This window comes from Tenrec ecaudatus, chromosome 1 (genome assembly GCF_050624435.1).
Source record: "Tenrec ecaudatus isolate mTenEca1 chromosome 1, mTenEca1.hap1, whole genome shotgun sequence".
Taxonomy (NCBI): domain Eukaryota; kingdom Metazoa; phylum Chordata; class Mammalia; order Afrosoricida; family Tenrecidae; genus Tenrec; species Tenrec ecaudatus.
The window spans coordinates 17240684-17261719 of NC_134530.1; the positions used below are offsets into that span (position 1 = coordinate 17240684).

General features: G+C 58.3%; 1 protein-coding gene across 2 annotated transcripts; it reads left to right on the plus strand.

The window, feature by feature from the left end:
• The first annotated feature begins 9811 nt into the window (after positions 1 to 9811).
• NANOS3 (nanos C2HC-type zinc finger 3) lies at positions 9812 to 19906 on the plus strand. Of its 2 annotated transcripts, XR_012784041.1 has the most exons (3): positions 9812 to 10203; positions 17856 to 17947; positions 19475 to 19906. XR_012784041.1 is itself a non-coding variant. In XM_075548035.1 (2 exons), the coding sequence occupies exons 1-2, from the start codon at positions 17497 to 17499 to the stop codon at positions 19498 to 19500; spliced, it is 477 nt and encodes a 158-aa protein (XP_075404150.1). In that variant the 5' UTR covers positions 15539 to 17496; the 3' UTR covers positions 19501 to 19906. The 2 variants fall into 2 exon arrangements, 1 of the variants encoding a protein (XP_075404150.1); XM_075548035.1 differs by lacking the exon at positions 9812 to 10203 and having other exon boundaries at positions 15539 to 17947.
• The last annotated feature ends 1130 nt before the right edge of the window (positions 19907 to 21036 follow it).

Below are 21036 nucleotides of genomic sequence, written 5' to 3' on the forward strand. Positions count from 1 at the left end.
CCAGGGGACGTCTCCCCCTTCACCCCAACTCGCCTGGGACCCGGGATCCCCGGAGCGACGAGCAGGATCCGTCTCCACGACTATGGCCTGAGAGCCTGGCGTGCACCGCAGAAACGGACACACGGACAAGGACAGCGAAGCCACCCCGGGCGGCTTGGGCGACTTGGGGGTGGGGGGTGGGTGTCAGGGCGGCGGGAACAAAGTGGGACCTGAAGCCCAACCTCCACCCTGCGACACACCCGCCCTCTCCCCCCTCCCTCACCCCCACCGCTCCCGGCCGCCGGCCAGTCCAGCTGTGGCTGCTCCCAGCTGCCTGGCTCCCCACATCTGGCGGGCCGCGTGCTCACTTCCTGTCGCCCGGGCTGGCCGCCGGGAGGGAGGTAAAAATAACCAGCCCCCTCCCCCTCACCGCGGGCGCAGACGGCCGATCCTCCCGCCGCAGAAGACCCGGGACAGCAAGGCCAGAGGAGGCCCCCAAGGACGCCCCTGAGCTCTCCTCCCACCTGCCACTGCCTCCGTGCCCTGGCTTAAGAAGACCCCTACCTGGGCTAAGGGGGACCACAGGGTGGGGGTCAGCGGCGGTGGAACTGTATCCACTATGCCTGAATTGAACTCGTGGCCCAGTCTCTTAATAACCGCACAGGCGACTTACCCACCCCCAGTCTGGGCTCCAGTGCTCTATCTGGAAAATGGGTCTAATGGTAGTGCATTCTGAGGAGGGAGCGCCCAACGAGTCTTCCCCACCCCTAAGGGCCCCCAAACCCCCCCAAGAACTGTCTGTTGTTGGATTGGAATACAGATTAACTCTAAATTTTGAGATCCACAGCAAATAATTTTTTATTATAAGTATGTCCCATGCAAAATTTGGAACACATATGTACTAAAAATTACTCGTCCCTTCCCGAAACTCCAAATATAACCTGGCATCCTGCATTCTTACTTGCTAGATCTCGCAGCCCTCCCCCCAAGTCGCCAGCTCAACACACTCCCCCAGCTCTGGCCACCCTGCTCCCCCTGTTCTCCAGAGAGCTTTTTAAACCTTAAACTGAACGTGGGTTCTCTCACCCACAACTCAGACTGTAAGCCATTTACCCCCCAAGATCCCAAACTCTCTAGGGCCCGGATCAAGTCTCTCCACCCCTCCAAGGAGCTGAAGGTCACCCTTCAGATCCCAGGACATCACCAGCGAGGCTCTACTCCCGCCCAACCAGGCATCCCTGGGGCTGCCTGGCCATATATATCCCTAGCGCTCAATGCTGCCACCTGAATGGCTCAAAGGTGGTCCCTTCCCAGGCCGCCGCCTGGGGGCAGTTCAGTCATGACAACTGTGGGGGGTGCTGCCTTCAATGACATGGCCACCGTCGGGGAGGAGATGGACATAGCCCCTGGCCTAGCGCCTTCCGCCACAGTCTAAACATGTCCCACGCACGCCCCTTCCCCCACCCCATGCTCTAAAATCCATCAGGTGTGTGCGCTGGTGGCGCCTGGGTCACGAGGGGCCTTGGGCCTGGCGGCTTGGGGCGCGTCTTTTCCAAAATGGGCCTTCCACCCTTCTGTGACTCAGTTTCCTCATCTACGGAATGGAAATATACAGGCACACACATTGACTGTACACAGGTCTGGGCTTGAAGTCCCGCAGGGCCTCATTGGGGATTAGCGACTTTCACAGGGTAGGGGAGGATGAGAAGCGGAAGGTCTCTAACACGGAAAGTCCAGGCTGGCGCCCCACATCGCTCAAGAAAAGGGCTTTCGCTCCTGGGCCACAGCTCGGGTTCAGCATTTAGGCCACCCACCGGAATCTCAGAGGACAGAGGTGGGTCAGGCTGCCCCCGGCACGCACCCCAGACTAACCGGGGCTGGGCAGAAACCACCTCCTGTCCCCACCCTAATGCACCCTGGGCATCTTGCCCCGCTTCTGCACCCACCGAGGAGTCTGGAACCCAGGTCCACCAGGACGGGCCAGGCGGGGAGGGAGTCGGCGGCGGTTGCCAAGCAACGCGCTGTTTGTTGGCGGCGGGGGGCGTGGCCGGCGGCGCGGTGACTCAGAGCGGCGTGATGCGGCGGGCACGGCGCCCGGCAGCCTGGCGGGCGGCCCGGCCTCGGCGGCGGCTGAAGGGGCCCAGGCGGCGGCGGCGGCGGCGGCGGCGGCGGCGTGGGGGCTGGGGAGGGAGGGCGCCCAGGCCCGTGGGGAAGCGGCGCGCAGACTCTGTCATCAGTTCGAATCCCTCCTCGCCTACCTCTGTGGGTGTGTGATGTACTTAGGCGCTGGGAGTCTCCGGCACCCAAGCCTGGTGCCGAGGGTAATTCGGGTTGCTGCGCAGTTACGCTGGGGAGCCTGCGTGGTGACCCATCTCTCCCCGCTACCCCTCCGGTACTTGACTTAACCTCATCACTCAAACAGCCTGCCTGTTTCCCCATCTGTAAAAGGAGGGGACAGGAGCACGCTCCACACAAGTGCTTATTGGCCCTCAGTGGAAGGGGCATGGCGGGGAGTGGGACTTTTCGTGGGCGCTCTGAGCCCTAGACAGAGAAAAGCCCGGATCGTGCAGGGTGGGCCCCTCTGGACAGTGGTATGGATGTGGCTGTGGAGGCTCCAGGCCCATGCTGTCCCAGGCAACACCTGCTGCAGACGGCCTTTTCGGGAGGGAGCCAGGGTGTGAGTCACCGCCCAGCAATGAAGCTTGAGTCACGCAGGGCGGGGTCCCCCGGTAGCCCCCCCCACCCAGCCGCTCCCACAAAGGCTCTTTGAGAAAATTCCCCCCAGCCTCTAGGCTCTCTCTAGGGGTGGGCTGTGGGGCCCAGGCCAGCTAGGCTGCCCCCCAGGAGCTTGGTCTGGGCCAGAGAGGCGCCAGCCTGCTTCCGCCAGGACTGCGAAAGCCTTCGTGGGCAGCCTGGTGTCCCCGAGGTGGAGGGGGCTCCCAGGCCCCTGAGTCACTCGGGAAGCGGAGGGTCACACGCACAGCCCATGGCACATAGCGGGCAAAGTGAGTCAGAATAGGAGGTCCGTAGGGCGGATGGGCAGGGCTCTGAGAATCAGCCTTCAGAGAACCCCCTGGAATAAGCATACCCCCCACACGCACACACTCAGGGAATGTGTATCCCAGGGAAGCCCATGGCTTCGGGGCAGATAAGAGGGTGATGTGACCACAGATCCACACCCCATCTGCCCAATCCACCTATGCTGGGCCCCTCTCTCCACACCTCTTCAGCTTGGCGTGTGTTGGACTAGGGTGGGTTTCTGAGACTGTTTACGGGAGTACAAAGCCCAGTCTTTCTCCAGCGGAGCTGCCGATGGTTCATGAGGATCGCAGCCCAACTCAGAACCAGTACACTGCCAGGGCCCCTAAAGATCTTCTTTCAGAACAGCGGTTGAATGTGCACCTCCAATGGCTGGCGTTTAAGTCTCTACAGCGTTGTGCAAACATCCTTTTCATCACTGCAAAGGCAAGGGGCCCCTCAGTCACTCCCGAGGAGTCTCCAACCTCCCAACCATCGACGATCACTAATCTACTTTTTGGGGAACTTAAATCTCATACATGGATGCATACAATATACAAACGACTCTTTGCCACCACCCTCGTTCAGGGACCGTAATGTCCAGATTCCTCCGTGTTGCAGCGTGTGTGTAGGTAAGACTTAATGCCTCTTCAAGCCTGCATACGCGCCCGATGCCTGGATGTATCACACCGCCTGCACCCATTCGTCCCTCGTCTCCGCTCTTTCACTTATGAAAAACGCTGCTAGGAATGTGCACGTACAAGCTTGTGCGTGTGTGTGTCTGTGTGCGCGCTCACACACGTGTGTGGGAAGGGTGAATTACTTAAATGCCTTTAAAAAATTCCAAATCCAGACCACAAAAACAGCAATCTACACTGAACAGGACATTCCAACTGTAAGGACAAATGGAAGGCCACAGGACTAGCATGGGGGGGTGGGGTGAGTGGGAAGCAAGGGCAGGGCTTGGTCTTGTTCAGACAGGTGTGCTCCAAGGTAGCTTCTGTGAGTCCCAAATACAGCTGTGTCAGGGGAAGCCAGCCCCTAACACATCATTACAGGTCCGGTAAGAGCAACTGTACAGCAATAAGTAAAGATCATAGTAAAGTTTCCCAGGGCATGAGAGAGAGAAGTATTGAAATAAATGGAGTCAGACACGATTCATGGTAGCATGCACACCTTAGTCCCTCTTGGTGGTCCATGTGGAGGGAGAGAGAGAGCATCTTTAATGCTAGCCCAGGCTTTTATATTCTCTGGGGACATGCAAGCCCCTTCATTGCAGGTGAGGACCCACGTCACCGGAAGGGGTTGCGCTATAGGTAATACAGTGATGGGAGGGGGTGATCTAGGGGTATCCATGCAATAGGAAGAGGAGGGATTAGGGGTATACATGTGACAAGATGGGCGGATCCTAGATACAGGATGGCAGCCTAACTTTGGATGTCAAGGAGCTGGTTTGGCCTATTCCCTGGCTCAACTGATAAAGACCATTATCAGTGGGGTGTGAACTCCACCTACAGGAACCAAGCTAATGGTCGCAGGACCCCACCCCTGTGGTGTGGGGAGACAGCAGTCTGGCAGTGACTGCCTTCAGGGAAGATGTCTTTAAGCATCTGACCTCCCCACACACAGCTGGTCTACACTGAGCTGTGTGGGTCAGAGAGCCCCCACTGGCTAGGGGAGACTTGGTAGTTGCTGTCCAATAGGTTCTGACTCATGACGACCCGGTGTATGACAGAACGAGATGCTCTGGTCCTGTGCCTCCCTCACAGCCATTCTTAGGTTTGCGCTGGGAAGTTTCCACATGGGTCACTTCTATGACACATTTGCTTCCATGTATTTGGTACGTGGGCCTGTCTTGGAGCCCATGCTGCTGCTCTCTGGGATCTAGTGGGGCAAATGAAATACTGTTAATGGCAGTGTCACCCGATTCTTTGTAACTCTGGATGTGGCTACAAAAAATGTTTTAAGTCTGGCATGTGGTTCCCACCTGAAGTTCACAAGTTAGTTCTGGGGGACAACGAACATTGTACTAGCCCCGCCACCTTTGTTCCCTCCTCTCCGTTTACTCTCCATGCAGCAGCCCGATCACACCAAGGACGCCAACCAGCCGAGCCAGGCCACCTTCTCACATGCCACCGCCCTCAACCTCTACATAGCACCTGCCCTTTCCTCCTTGGCGTTGGCATGCAACTGTCACTGGAGGCCCTCCTTTCTGTCTTCTCAGTGGAATGGCTCCCCTCCCCACCCCATGGGTTCACCTCTCCACTCTCTCAGATACCATTCCTCCCCATATACTGATGACCCCTTCAAAACCAACTCCCCCGTGGGTGTTCCCCAGGCACCTCAAATGGAGTGGAGTCCAACTGAGCCCCACATCTCCCTGTAGTTCTGTACCCACTACACACACCTGGTCCATCTTGGAGTCCTGGCAGCCCATTTCCTGAAGCTGGCCATCCTGGAATGTCCCCCCCTCAGCCCCCTGACCTGACCCAGGCAATGGCCTTTGCCCTGGACAACCACCTTGGTCTCCCCACTGGCCCTGGGCTTCCACAGTTGCCACCCCCACTCCCCTGCCCATGCTGCGCACCTCACCCTGTGATACGACCCCACCCTCCTTTACAGGGCTTCCAAGGAAATGGTTACGTCATTGTGTACACTGATCAAATCTCGAGGTATAGACAGGGTGAGTTGTGCTGTGTGTAAATAAGACCTCCATGCACTTGGCCCAAAGAAGAAAATCCTCCACAAGCCTTCTCTTCTTCCTTACACTCCCCAGTTCTCACGATGGTGGACAGGACTCCCCAGGACCCCATCTCCTCCAGAAGCCCCTCTGGCTTACAACAGGCCCCCCAGGCTGGGCACCTCTTGTGCGTTCTCAGCACTAGCACTGAGCTCTCTCGGCATTGTCATTCACTGGCTAGATGACTCCCTCTCCACCCAGCGGTGGCAGCCAAGCTCCATGTGTCTGCCTTTGCCCATCCCGAGAGGCCAAGAGGATGGGAGTTAGCAATCTACTGACTCCACAGACCCCACCCAGGTCCTGCTGTAGGGGTCACCGCAGGAATCACCATCACCATGGACAAAGGGCAGAGTGTGCCCTCAAAACACACAAGACGTTGAAATGCTATAGGCTTCTGGGGGAACTGCAGCAGCAGCAAGCCAGGGGGAGCCTTCTTAAACAGATATGTCAGACCTCTGGGAGGAAGGTGGGGGCCAGGTGGGGATCTGTGGGAGGCGCCTCCTCTTAGAAGCAACATTACGGTGTGCAGAGAGACTCGAGTCCAACCCCGCTGGGAGGTTTGAGGAACAGAGGAGACCTGGGGCACGGCGGCAGTTAGGGGCAGACATGAGGGCTGGGAGGTGGTAGTGCCGATTGTACAGGCGCCAGGGAGGACCTGGGCTTCTCTGCCTGGAGTGAGGTGGGCACCAAGGGAGGGCAGTCCGTGTGAGGGGAGGAGCAGTGGGGCATGACTGTATGGCTGGGGCTGGATCAGGGTGGAGATGGAATGGTTGAACTCAATGTATTCATAAACAACAGTAAACTGGATTTGTCTTATCAAGGGTTCATGAGGGGCAGGGGAAAATGAGGAGCTGACGCCAGGGGCTTACGTGGAGAGCAAATGTTTTGGGAATGATGAGGGTAACGAATGTACAAATGTGCTTTATACAATGAATGTAGGTATGGATTGTGCTAAGAGTTGTATGAGCCCCCAATAAAACGATTGAGAAACAAAACAAAACTGTATTTGTCTCCGGATTGCATAACCCTCATGGCACCTCCAAGTGCTTGGCCTTCGCAGCTGAAGCTGCTCTTGCTGGCGACACTGGTTGGGTCCTGAAGGAGTGAGTCGTAGGCCCTGTGGGGGCCCTGACAGCCCTGGTGAGTGGGGTACAGAGGCAGATGCCCCCAGAGCCTAGACTTGGACTCCTGATTCCTACAAACTAGCCATACACAGGCGGGCACACATGCCCAAGCCCCTGCAACCTTTGACCACCTAGAATTAAAGGTCTGTACCCCCTGGGGCCTGGGTTCACAAACCAGTAAAGGGGGTTCATGCTCCCATCCAGCACACATGCCCCCCCCCCCCACCAGGCGGGGCAGGAGTTAAGCTGGGATGTGGAAAGCCTCTCCAGGAGAGGTTCAGGAAGAGCAATGCTGAGTCACTGCCCCGGTTGCCCCCTATGAGTCAGCACTGGCAGGGGCTCCCCCGGGGAATAGGGGTTGTGGGGGGGAATAGTTCCCACGCTAGAGAGACCAGGAGTCCAGAGCATGAAGCTCCCCCACCCCCACCCCTCCCATCCTGTGCTGGCTGACTCCCGGGTATTTGGGGAGGAGGGGTGAGAACCCAAGGGTGGACTGGCCACTGGGCCAGGATCCAGGAATCTTCTCTCCTGGATTGACCCAGTCTAGGAATGCCGAGGCTGCCCGCCCAGAGAACGTGTTGCAGCTGAAGGAGTGGAGTTAGACATTAACAAGGACCACGTGCGCGTGGGGCACTTGTGAGTACGTCAGTTCCACGAGGCTTCATTGAAGAAGAGCGCCTTATTGCGGCCTCTGCGTTCTGTAGAGGAAGCTCCTGGCGAGGCGGGGGCGGGGAGGTTGGGGGGGGGGGGTTGTTGAGCTGGCCCAGCCCTGAGCTGCGGGGCGGGAGGGGGGGGGCACACTGAATGCCAGTCCCCCCCCCCATCCTGGAGTCTGCTGCCCTCTGCTGGTAGCCGCGGAGAGCTCGGCGAGCAGGAGAGCTGGTCCCAGTTCATTTCTGGCCCAGCCTGGAAATCGAACCTAGAAATTACCAGGCGCTTCTGGCCCAGAACCCGGGTTCTGCCACTTGCAGGCTGTGCCCGGAAGATTCCATCCCCGGGACTGAGCAGGGTCATGGGAAGTGAAGACGTGGGAGCCCTCCAGCTCCGACCCCAATCCCTATTTATAGTGGTACCTTGGGGTGGGGCGGGCGAGTGAATGACGGAATGAACGTCGGATATTTCAGAGTAACCCCCCCATCCTTTTCCCCCCCTTTAGAATAGGGAGAGGGAAAGACACAGCAGGGACACCCACCGAGCCAACCCACCCACGAAGACCCAGTTCCTATTGACCCCCACCCACCCTCTCCTTCCCCCTGCCATCCCGGGGAATTCTATCCACGCCTATTTAGTTACTAGTCTCAGAAATCCACAGGGATAGCTCTACTCTGTCCCATGCGGTCGCTGTGAGTCGGAATCCACTCAATGGCAGTGAATTTGATTTGTGTATGTGTGTGGGGGGTGGGTGTGAGGTAAATCTAGGTAAGGGGATATTGATAGTTTGGTGATAGGATTTTCACCTTTCATATTTAATTCCCTGCTAATCCCCCTCATGTGCTGTCAGTGGAAGGCTTGTGCAGGGCTGTGATGCCAAACCATTTTAGTGGAGCTTCAAGACTAAAGGAGCCTAGGAAGAAAGGCCCGGTGATCTACTTTAGAAAATCAACCCATGAACACCCTGTCGATCACATGGCCAGATCCATAGCCTATGGAGGGAAGGGTGAAAGCCTGTTGGGAGTGGGGGTTAAGTGTGTGTGTGTGTGTGTGTGTGTGTGTGTGACTCCTTGGTAGTCCAACAAAACAGGTTTAGCAATGGTGTGTGGTCTCCACTGCCTGCTGGGGACACCGACCTTCCTGGGGGCAGCTGGAGGTTGGCTTTCTGGCATGACACTTGAAATAAGGGGGAATAAGGGAGAAACTGAGGCAGGATAACCAGGGCTGGGTGGTGAGGGGGAGGGGACTGGGGTTGAAAGGGTTAACGCCTGGGCTTTTAAATTAAAAAAAATCCCCCCCCCTGTGGAAAATCTCTCCAATCTCTGGCCAGATTGGGGTGGGGGATATAGTAATGGTATGAAAAACCTGTGCAGCCACTAGGCCAATGGGAAGCCACCTGAGAGCACAGCCTGCCCCATGTGCGTGTGTTGTCTGCAGGCCATGGGTGTCAGGTGGGCTTCAGCTGTGTGTGCGTGTTAGAGAAGTCTATAGGGAGTGGGGTGGGGGACACAGATGTGTGACTGTCCCTGGAAGGGACCTGTGGGTGTGCTCATGTACCTGGGAGCAGGAGAGAGATCAGGGAGTCCTGGTTTTGATAGTCTGTATGTCCTGTGTACCGATTGCATATTACTGGGCGTCCCTGAATTGTGTGTACCCTGGTGGCCCTGCCAAGGGATCTGCAGGGAACGCGCCCGCGCTATGAAGTCCCTGGGTCTTGTCTCTGACAGTGCCTGTTTGTGCATCTAAATCTGAAGCTCCCCTTGTGTTGCTAGGGCGCTGTCTCAGTTCTGTGTGGATGTCCGTGCATTAGGGGCTCTTTTGTGTGTTGGGGTGTGCCCACGGTGTGTATCTGGTGCATGAGGATGGAGGGGGTAGATTTTGCCGATTTTCTGTGTATTGTGTGTGTCTGCGTGTGATCCAGGGCTGAGCTGTTAGGGGTCCTGTGGCCCCTGCGTGTACGTGTATGTGTGGCCATCTGTGAGGTGTCCTCCGGTCGTCTCTGTGTAGGTTTCGGCTCTGAGGAGCACCCCTCCTCTCCTGGGTGAGGGAGTCTTGCATGTGTCTGCATTTCCTTGGGGGTCGTCCAGCGAGGAACTTGTTTTATGGCCACCCCAATGTGGCCTCGTGCCCAGCGCCCCGATCTGTCCCACCTCCCCTCCCTTGATGTGACTCTCCCAGCCCCCTGCACACCCTTCCCAGAGGCTGCGGTTCACGTGCCTTTGTGCGCCTGTGCTCCCAGCGCGCCTTAGGTCTGCAATCGTCCGGCGCCCTGCCTGTGCCCATCGCTCCCCTGGATTCTGGCGCGAGCCTGGGGAGCCGCGTGCTGGCACCCAGCCTGGTGGACATCCCGCGTGCGTCCAGGGGCGCCTGGCGGGAGAACTCGGGAGCGCACGGCCGCGGCTAGCCCCAGAACTCGGTGCGGCTTGGGGAGGAGGGATGGGGCGGCGGCGGCTGGGCGCGCGGGCACGTCACCGAGACAGACAGGCCGGCGGGCGGGCAGGAGGCGGCAGCCGCGGGTTCGAGCCGGCGCCGGGCCCGCGGCCCCCCTCCCCCCACCCCCCCGCGGCCTGGGGAGCCCCCGCCCGACCCGGAGCCGGAGAAATGCAATTTCCCGTGCCGGCGCCTGGGCGCGGGGGCTTTTCCGGGCGGGTTTGGAAAGCCGAGGAGAGCTGCGGCGGCGGCTGGATCGAGGTGAGCACGGACGCCGGGCGGCCGGGGGCGCCGGGGGGCGGGCGAGGGCGCCTGGGCGGGGCGCGGCGGGGGCCCGGCCGCAGCCCCCTCGCGCACCTGCTCACGACCGGGGGCGGGCGCCCGGCCTCTGCGGCCCGGCCCTCCATTGTTGCGGCGGCTGGGAAGGGGGCGGGGAGCCCAGCCCCAGTGGCATCTCTCCGTCTCGCCTTCCGGGAAAAGGGGCCCGAGGACCAGGCTCCCAAAAGAGGGCAGGCCCCCAAGTCTTTGAGCCGGGGCCACCGCGGGGAGGGCGCGCGAGCGGACCCCGCGGGGCGGGGACGAGCTACAGGGGCGTAGGGGCACCGGCGCGGGGGGCGCGGGCACCTGACGGCGGGAGGGCCGTGTCCAGCGGCGAGCTTTGTTCTTGCGGGAGCAGAGCGGGTGTGGGCCTCGCAGACGCCGGGCTGGAAGAGGCTCCGACTCGCGTGCGCGCTCAGGAAGGCGTCCCCGGCCAAGTTCAGGGGCGCATGGGCCTGCTTCGGCCTTGTGGAAACCGATCCTGGCCGCCGGGCCCTCCTGGGCCTGGCTGCGCCCGGGGCCGGGGGCTGCAGCGGCGCCGCCTGTGGGAGCCATGGCGCCCTCCCCGGGCCACCGGCAGTCTGTCATTAACAGCAGCTGCTGGGTGTACAAGAGGCCACGGTTTGCTAAGAGTAGCCTACCCCCCAAAATTGGCCTAAATAAGGGGAAATGGCCTTAAAAACCCCCCTGCTTAGGGAGCCCCTTTAAAGGGACAGGGTGTCTTTCCAGGGACATCACCCAGAAAGAAAGGTTCTGCTTGGGGTGAGGGACTAGGTAAGCCCCCACACTGACTCTCAGTCCTCTTCCAGGGCACTGGGGCTTCCCACTTCATCTCCATAGCCACCTTCTCCCCCACCTGTGACTGTGGTCATAGACACTTAGACACAGGGTCTCCCAAGTCATCAAGGACTCTCAAGCCACACTGCATCCCCTTAACTCACTGAGCCAGGGTCACCTGCAGTCACACTGGCACACACACGTGCACGGTCACCCACAATAACACTGCCACGTGTGTACACAAAGCAGTGGGGTTGGGACCACTTGGGGCCACCTTGAATCTGTCAGCTACCCCCACAGTGGTCATGAGGACCAGGCATCCACAGAGAGTCACCCAGAGCCGCCTTTGACAAATACAGTTACATAGACTCCGTGACCCAGACTCCATTATCCAAAATGACAGGGCCATGCACTCCAGCACTCTGTATTGGCTTGCCCAACAATGGCACACACCACACACACACACACACACACACACACACTCAGATGGTCCAAGCCTGCAAAGGGGACATTTTGACCTGTGAGCCCCCCCTGCCCCCCACCAGGTAACACAGCTATGCACCACTAGCACACGGCTGCCCCATGTCCTCCAGTGGCCATCATCCATAATAGTGCTGACCGTACCCTGACACTTGGTCTACAATCAGCCCCCCAGGTACTATGGTAATACTGACACACACAGGTGGTGTCCCTATAGGAAAGCAGACACTAGGATGTGCAGAAGTTCCCACAGCTGCCCTGACACTCAGATGCCACACGTTTCCTGAACATCTGTTGTGTGTCAGGCCCCGCGGACACCGCTATGCACAAACCATCAATGTCCCTGCCTTCCTGGAGCCAGGGTTTTTTTTGTTTTTTTTTTAGGGGGGGCGCACAGAAACCTTAATCAGATGACACAGTCTCCAGTCACCCATGCTGCAATCGACAGACACCAGACACCCACGGACACTGGCTCACATCAACCTGCAGTTCCCCACAATTAGCCTGACGCCCTCCCACAGCTGCTCTGACATCCACACACAAACAGAAGCCCACGGGAGCCCTGATGTATGGCCCAGACTCTCACCCACCTGGACTCATGGACACCCCCCACCTCATGCATCCCCCAGTGTAGCCCCTCAGAATAGCCTACTTGCAGCCCTCTGAGCTCCTTTCCCAGAGTCCAGGTGACCTGGCTCAGGGTCATTCTTCCCCATGAGCCTCTGTGGAATGGGCTGGCTTTCTCCCCTAGAGCCCCAGCCCCAGCCTCCCCAGCTCGCTGCAGCAGCTCAGGTTCCACTTCTGGTCAGGGAAGGAAGCTGTGCTTCTGGTCCGCCTGCCACCACATCTGGGCCAGACAGACTGGCCCCTTGTCTGAGGACACTGGCAAAAAAGGCCTGAGTAGCCAAAAAGGAAGCCGGGAGGCACCATGGGAAAGAGGACAGAACCCAGGGAACCATGCAGGTGTCATCCAACTCAGGAGCTACGGGCCCTCAAGTCTAGATGGCCCCCCATGGGGTGCACTGTCACAGTACCTCTCTACAAGCTCTTTGTCCGACCAGCCACCTCCCGTGCACTCAGGAATAGTCAGAGACACATGGGGACTTAGGGACACTCATTCAGAGCCATACACATATACAGAGAGAGGGACACAGGCCTGGGGACTTACACAGTGACAAGGGCACAGAAACACACACGGGCATACACATAGAGGAGTCCTGGGTTAGGGATACATACACGCCTTAGGACACTCCTGCCTGGCACCTTCCTCACCCCTTCCTTGTTCTTCAACTTGACAGCTGCACACAACTGGCTCTGTCCAGCGCCTGCCGATCTGGCACTGCTGGGACCCCTCACCTCTGACCCTGGCCCCCAGACCAGACAGCTAGCCTGCCTTCCAGGACCCAGGGAGGGCGGCAGAGAGGTTTCTGGAGCCGGTACCACCACCACCACCCTACTCAGCCCCAGGCCCCTGACTCAGACAGACCCTCCTAGTTGGGGGTGGGGTGTCTCAACCAAGGGCTAAGGAGGAGGCGTCTACGGCAGAGAATGGCCAGCAGTGGGCAGGGCGGGCTGAGAGGGGCAGCGGTGCTGCCCTCCCACTCTGACTTGCTGGGCCTTCAAAGGAGGACCGGTGTCAGGCTTGGAGGATCAGAACGGGGACTGGAGGACCAGACGTCCCCAAAGAGCTTCTGGACACGTGGCGGGAGGGTGTCAGGCCGGCCAATCAGAAGCAGGAGTGGGGGCCGCCAACACCCACAGGGTCTGCTTGGACCCGAGGGGTTAGCTGGGTGAAAAGGGCCAACCCCTCACAGGCAGACCCCGACAGCGGGAGACAGACACACACACACACACACACACACACACACAGCCAGACCCAGACAGGCGACCCGGGGCTAACAAAGGCAGGCAGACTCCGACAGACGCCGAGGGAGGGAAAGCGGCTGCGACCAACCAGGGGCAAACAAAGGGAGACAGGCGGACCCGCAGGCCCAGACAGCCCCCGCCCGCGGGCCAGACGGGGCTGCGGCTCCGCCCACCCCCTTGGCTGGCAGGCCCGCCCTCTTGCCCCGCCGCGGCCTTTCCCAGTCTTGGGGAGACTCTTGCAGGTCTCAGGCCACGGAGGGAAGCAAGCACAGAAGTGACTTGGGAGCGCCCCGCCCCCTCCAGGGCTGCCCATCCGCTCACCCGCGCTTTTAAGTTGGGGAACCTCTAACTTGGGGAACCCTTGCTGCGCCCCCTGCGGTTCCCAACTCTGAGGCTCACCATCCCTGCCTGTCCTTAAATGGGTCTCCTGGAAGGCCGTATTATTCGGATCCTAATAATTTGCATTCCGTATCTGTTTTCTCCCAGCCCCTTCTCTTTAGGCATTCACCTCCTTAGCACCCAGCCCTCGAAGCTTCCATTTCTCAGGGGAGACCAAGGCTCAAGGGCCTGGATACCTTGTGGATGGGTCCGGGAGGGGGCTGTGGGGAGTGGAGCAATTCCCGGCCACCACCCGACCATTCTGCGGGCTAGGGTGTCTGGATGCAGCTGTACGGAAGGGGAGCCTCAAGGGACAGGTTCTCCAGGGTTTAGCCTGTTGGGGGACTTAGCTGGGTCAGTTGTGGGGGCAGCTTTGGGGCGGGGTGTGGGCCCCCAAGGACTGGCTGGGAGAGGGAATCCGAGGCCTATTTTAGGTTCTAGGTGAGTGGGCTTCTTTGGTTAGGGCCTTAAGGGGTGGGGGCTATTCCTGAACAAATCATTGGTGGGGTGCCTTGGGTCGTGGGCTTGTGGGCTGGCCTGTGGAGCTGGGAAGGCATTGATATCGGGTGAGCCCCAAGGGATACTAGAGGGTGAGCCCCAAGGGATACTAGACGCTGGCAGGCTGGAGGGGGTTGGGTGGGCTTTAGGGAGAGGGCCCTAGGGTCAGTTAATAGGGAGGTGGGCTTGCTAGTTTTCACGAGAGGGTGGATTTTGGATGGGGGGGTCTCGCAGGCAGGGCCTGCTGTTTTACGCTAGTGTGCTGAGGCTCACCCAAGCTCAGCACACTTGGGGTTCTGCTTGGGGAAAGAGCCGAACATGTGGGAGTCATTTAAAGCCATCTTGAGGATGTTGTGCGTTCAACTCTTTCACGGCATCATTTTTTTCCCTTGTCGCTTTAGCTTTTTTTCATTCAAGTGTAAGAGTCTCTTTTCACACCCATTTCGGAATTTTCTTTCCTGTCTTTTTCATGACCTTTTGCTTCCCTCGCAAAGGATTGTTTTGCCCCTAGAATCTGTCAGGATTACAACTTGGGGAGCTTGAATTCTTTTCTTCAATCCTTTCAGCTTGAAACATGCTGAGTGCGTCTTCCCTTTTAATTGTCCAACTCCGAGTCTTTCCACACTTCACTACAGATGCTTTTTTTTGTCTTCTGGAGCCGCCCTTTAAAATCTGATGTTCAGCTCTCGGGACTTCATCCTTGCTTCCTGTCTCCTTAGCTGCTCGCATTCCAGAGTCTCCTAGTTTCCACTTTTCTTTCTCTCGCTCTTTCTTTCTTTGTAATGACCTTTTGCTTTCTTCATGTATGATACTTGCTTGCAATTCCAGTAGGTGGGGGGATGGAGTTTACAATGGAGCCTGATCCCCCAGTTCGAGGAAACTACACAGCTGCTGGAGGGAGGGCCTGGGGGGCTTTGTAGGGAGGAGAAAAGGCAAGCAGCACTCAACTGTAGTCCATCTGAGGGCCGGCTAGTTACAGCCTGTTTCAAGGCCCTAGAGTGGGGTCCTACACCCCTACATTATGGAGGGCAGCTCTCCTCAAGGGCCTGAGTTCCAAGGTGTGCACCCCAAATCCTGCTGGCCAGCTGGAGGGGGTGGGCTGCCTTCTCCCAGGTAAAATTGGGGGTGGGTGGCCTCAGGCTAGTTCCTCCTATTCCTAACAATGTGCTGGAAACATTGAGACAAAGGTGTTACATTGTATTAAAATGACTTGTTTATGGCCCTCTGACTGGATCTTCCTGGGGAGGGGAGTGGGATGTGGTCTCACATAATTCCTTGTCTGTCTGTCTGTCTGTCTCTCGAGCCAGGCCTTTAGATCTGTTTCCCCTGACAGATGGGGTCTTCACCCCATTTCCTGAACTGTGTTGAGGGATTTAGCTGTGGGCACTGCGGGCCAGGGTTATGTAACTCGGTTTGCTGGTGCTAGCTAGCAGCAGGTGTGGCCCAGTGGTTAAGCCAGCAGTTCTTAACCTGTGGGCGGGGGTTGAATGACCCTTTCACAGCGGTCACCCAATTCATAACAGTAGCAAAATGACAGTTATAAAGTAGCAATGAGAATAATGTAATGTTACCGTTGGGGGAGTCACGGTTGAGAAGGTTGAGGACAGCTGGGTTAAGCACTTGGTTGCTAACTGAAAGGTCAGCAGTTTGAAACCCCTAGCTGCTCTGTGGGAGAATATAGCAGGCAGCTTTTGGAAAGACGACAGTCTTGGAAACCCTATGGGACAACGGACTGGAGGGCAGTGGAATTTGTGGATGTTTGGGGCTTTTTGGTATTTTCCAACCCATGTGTCCCCCAGGTTTGGAGCAGACACTTGGCAGGCAGTAACTGCTGGCCATGTTAATGATAGTCAGCCGGTCCCTGGCTCTCTCTCTCTTCTTTCTGTTTCCCTGCCCATCACCCCTTCCACCACCTGGTCCCCGGAGAAGCCAACCAAGGGTTTGGGGGAACATTCAACCTGTCGGTGAGTTTGGGCAACACAGGCAAACCATCGACCGTTGAGTGGACCCCGAGGCCTGGAACTGCCATCCTGTTGTGCGCCACGCACACACACACCCGCCCCTACTCCTGCACCTTGAGATTGGGTGGGGCAGGGTCTGGGGCTCCCAAAGAGAACACGTAGCCCCCGGGGCCGCCGCAAAGGTCACAATCAACATTCATTGTTGTCGGTGGGTTGTGAGGAGCGAGGCCAGACCCACCGGAGGATGAATGTCACTGTGGCTGGGCCAGACACGACTTGAAGATGGGGGGCGGGGGCAGAACCCTTCCATCCCCCGTTCAGTCTTTTAGTGCCCATCTCTTGCCCTGACCCCCAGCCTCTTAGCCCTTGGGATTTGGTGGTGGAATCTTGGCGGGTAGGGTAAGACAGGGGGCAAACCAGGGCGGAGGGAGGTGGGGAGAAAGCTTTCAGAAAGTGCAGTCAGCTCTGTTTCCTGGAGACTCAGGACAGCTTTCTTGAATGAATGAACGGATGTAGTGGCTCCTCATCTGATGTCAACTCCTGAGGCTGCACCGTGCCCTCCCAGCACCCACGGGCCCTGACTTGCTCTCTGTGCACCCTGGCTCCTCTGGATGCCTGTGCCCAGGCTGACACGGGGTCTCACTGGACTGGGGGAAGAGAAGCCCAGTGCCGGGGGGCCTCAGACTAGCCTGTCCCAGGAAACACTACCAAGCTTGGCTCCCGCCATCCCACCCCCACACACCTGCAGGGTTTAACCCCTCAGGGCTTAACATCCCACAACCCAGAAGCCAACCCCCATTCTCTATAGAGGCTGCTAAACACCAGCCACCCCCTCCAGAGCAGAGAGGCACCTGGCCCCTCCCCCAGCCCAGTTCTGGCTACGAGGTCTGTCTATGGGGTGGGTGGGGCTCCCAGTTCCCCCAGGCCAGCCTGAGGCCAGGGAAAGGAGAGTCAGGGTAGCCCCCACACCCACTACCCTTTGGTGGTGTGGATCCCGAGCTGGTAACGCCCCCCCCCCATTAGAGCTTGCATCTTGTTGCCTCTAGCCACCTGGGAGATTGACAGGTGCATTGTGGGGGGGGGTGGTCATCAATAAGCGCCCTCCCACATGAAAGAGCCTCCCTCGACTGGCTCCTCCCCTTCACACCCCCTTATAGGTAGGAGGTAAGAGGAGGGAACAAACTCCCAGGCTCTTGAGAGGAGTAGGAGCAAGGGGCTGAGCTACAGGCAAAGGTAGCTTCTCTGTCTGCACCTCTGCCTGGCTCTCCCCCAAGCCATGGGGTCTTTCAACCTGTGGACCGATTACCTGGGTTTGGCACGTCTGGTGGGGGCCCCCCGTGGGGAAGAGAAGTGCGAGACCAGGTTGGACTCCCAGCCACCGCCAGCTCCACAGCCTCTGGATCAGAGGCCCGGCCCAGAGTCCTCTCTGGCCCCCGAACGCTTGTGCACCTTCTGCAAACACAATGGGGAGTCCCGGGCCATCTATCAGTCTCATATGCTCAAGGACGAGGCTGGCCGGGTGCTGTGCCCCATCCTGCGAGACTATGTGTGCCCCCAATGTGGTGCCACCCAAGAGCGGGCCCACACCCGCCGGTTCTGCCCGCTCACGGGCCAGGGCTACACCTCCGTCTACAGCTACACCACCCGCAACTCTGCTGGCAAGAAGGTCGTCCGGTCGGACAAGACGAGGATGCAGGTCCAGGGTCATGGCCGAGGAGGAGAAACAGGTAGGTGGGATGTTGTACAGGGGCCCTGGAGTGGGACAGTACGCCCCTGGGCCTCCGTGTAGTGGGATTCACCCCAGGGTTTATGTTGGAGGGCTGGGTGAAGGACAGGACTCCAGCAGAGACCTTGGGCTAGGGTTCTAGAAACAGATCTGGAAGTGGTATTCGGTGTGAAGCAGCTAGGGTCAGGTCTGCTGTGTGTCCTCCTATGGTTTGCCACCCTCTCTGGTAGCCTGGAAGTACTATTGTCCTGACCCAGTGACCGGGCAGCGGCAGCAGCACTGCAGTGGTACAGGAGCAGTGCGGCTGCGAGAACTCCTGTCTGTCCCGTGCCAGGCACTGGGCAGGACCCAACAGTTACTGGGGCACAGGGGGGAATGTGTGTCAGGTGCTGAATGGGGGCCCAGCCCAGGACTTGCTGGAGGAAGTGATTTCTGGAGGTTTCTTTCAGTCAGCGGGGGAGGGGGCCCGGCTCCAGGGTGGGTGTGTGGAGCAGCCAGTTTAGGGACTTTGTGAAGGGGGGGGTGTGGTGGTGTGTGTGTGTGTTTTCAGTCTTGGTCACTGGGGAGCTATGGGAAAGGCCAGGCAGATTTGTGTGTCCGAGTGGAAGGCGAGGCTATGCTGGATGATAGGGAGAGGGTTGGTGTTGCCAAAGTCTCCTAAGTGGAGGTGCAGAGCCCTGGGTAGCAGCAGGCTTTATGGTTGGACTGTGGAAGTTCAGCCCCCCCCCCGCCCGCCCCCCCCGCCTTTTCTCTAACTTCTGGCACCTTGTTTAAATGCAGATTCCAGCTCTGCAGGGCTGGGGTGGGGCCTGGTGTCTGCAGTCCCCTCTATGGTGTCAGGCTTTGAGGGAGGAGTCAGGGTTTGGAGTTATTAACAGTGCAAAAGAGCTCAGGTCTCCAGGGATTTTAAAGAGAAACCCATCCACTTAGCACCTTTCATTGCCTGAGGGGATGGAGGAGGGGCTGCAGGGGTGCTGCCTCCCCCTAGACTCTCCCTGGGGGTAGTAGCTGACCGGTGACTTTTGATTCCTCTCCCACCTCAGCTGAGCTGAGGACACTGGGATATGAATGAAATTCCTTCCTGGGTTCCCCGTTAGGATCAGGCTTTATTCCAAGGTTTGATGAAGGCCAAGTGGGAGATGCTGAAAGCAGAGGAGGCACAGAAATGACAACCTGGGGTCTGTTTTTGCCCCCTTGAACCTAAGGAACAGGAAAACTCCCATGCAGGTTAGAGAGAGGTAGTGCCAGGATACGAACCCAGAAAGGTCACCTGAGGCACCCTGGTAAACAAACTACTGTGGGCTAACTAGTCCGGCCCTGGAACGTGCTCTCGCCAGCCTAGCTTGCCACCTCGGCTCTGGGAGGCACTGGGGCTGCTACTCTGAGCAGCCCCCAGGTGGCGCCCAAGCCACAGCAATGCCGAAGTTCCAGCTTGGGGTGGGGTGGGGTGCGGGAAGGGGGTATGTTTGAGGATACAGTTCATTTTCAATATTGTTTTATCCCTCTCCTCCCCGCTTTTAAAATCCAGGTTCCAAAGGTGCCGGGAAGCCTTAAGGACCCTCGCCTTCTTCCTGCAGTCCCTCCACTTAAGCCTAGGAGGCCAGGTCTGGGAGAACAGACATCCACCCCACCTCACACACAGCCCCCCACAACCCCCTTTTCCCCGCTGGCCTGCCTTCGCCTGTGGGCAGGGACTGAGGCTTGGTGCAGGCAGGATTTCCAGGAAGATACACCCCACCCGACTAGGACTGGCCCCCAGACCTAGGCATGAGGCCACATGGGCTAGTGGGCACACAAAGGTCTGGGAGTATGGCCTTGATGGATTTATCCTTCCTATGGGGAAGGAGGGGAGTCCCAGGTACACCCCACCTCCTTCCCCCACACTGCTAGCCCCAAACCCCAGCCTGTCCCATTCATCCCCCCACCCCCTTGGAGTCAGCGCTCAATAAAATGCCGGATGAATGGAGCAGTGTCACATGAGACCATCTTGGGCCTGAACATTCGGGCGTTTGGGGCTGGAGGTGCCTGAGTGCCTCTTCCCTCCCTCAGCTCAGTCCAGCCCTGGGACCTACCCTGACAACCCACCCTCCCCAACTATTCCCAAATTCTCACCGGACCAGTCCCAGGACAGGAGTGGGCATGTGGGGTTCTGATCACATCCTCTCATCATGGGCTCAACTTCAGGGGCCCTATCTGTGAACTCAATGCCATCGAGTCAATTCTGACTCATGATAGTTATTGGGCAGGGTAGAACTGCCCCTTTTGGTTTCTGGGACTGAAACTTCACGATAGAAAGCCTCATCTTTCTCCCATGGAGCAGCTGGTGGTTTTGAATTGCTGACCTCAAGGTTAGCAGCCCAATGTGTAACCACTGTACTTGCCGGGCTCCACATGTCTGCGAATTCAGTTGTTTTAAAACTCAGGAATGGGCCGGATTCCCACACTGGAATCTGGTGGGGTAAGCACCCTGTCTCAGAGTGGAGGCCCCATGAACATGTGCTGCCATGGGCATCCTAATGGCAAAGGGCACTGTGCAGACCTTCCAGGCAGCTGGTAGCAAGCAAAGGGAGACTTGGTGGGAGTTAGGGACACTCTGGGGGCAGGGAATGGGACTGTTCTAGGGCTCAGGGCAGCTGGGTCTTGAGCAGAGGGCACGGTGATGGCTTGGAGGTCTACTTGGATAGGCGTGGAAGGAGGCATCACAGAGTGTGGAATCTGGGTGGCCACAGCTTGGGGAGCCCCAGCTCACCTGGTGCTGGGTCTCTGGGATGAGGGGGCAGCCCTGTCTGGGATTTGGAGGTGGCCTTGGCCATATTTGATGGAAGCAGTGTTACTCTGGGACAAGGACAACAGCCCCTGGGGCCCCAGGTGAGCTGTCTGGTGAGGTCCTTGTGGGTGGTGCCTCCCTCTGATGGACAGCTGTGTCTGCCAGGATGCCAAGGCCCAGTAGGGGTAGGAACCTGAGCACTGGACTCAAAACTCCAGGCCAATCGTTAGCTATGGTGTCCCAGTGGGCTCACACGTCTGAGTTTGCTATGTGCGCACACTATACACGTGTGCCCTTAGGCGTAGTCAGACTTACTGATGGAG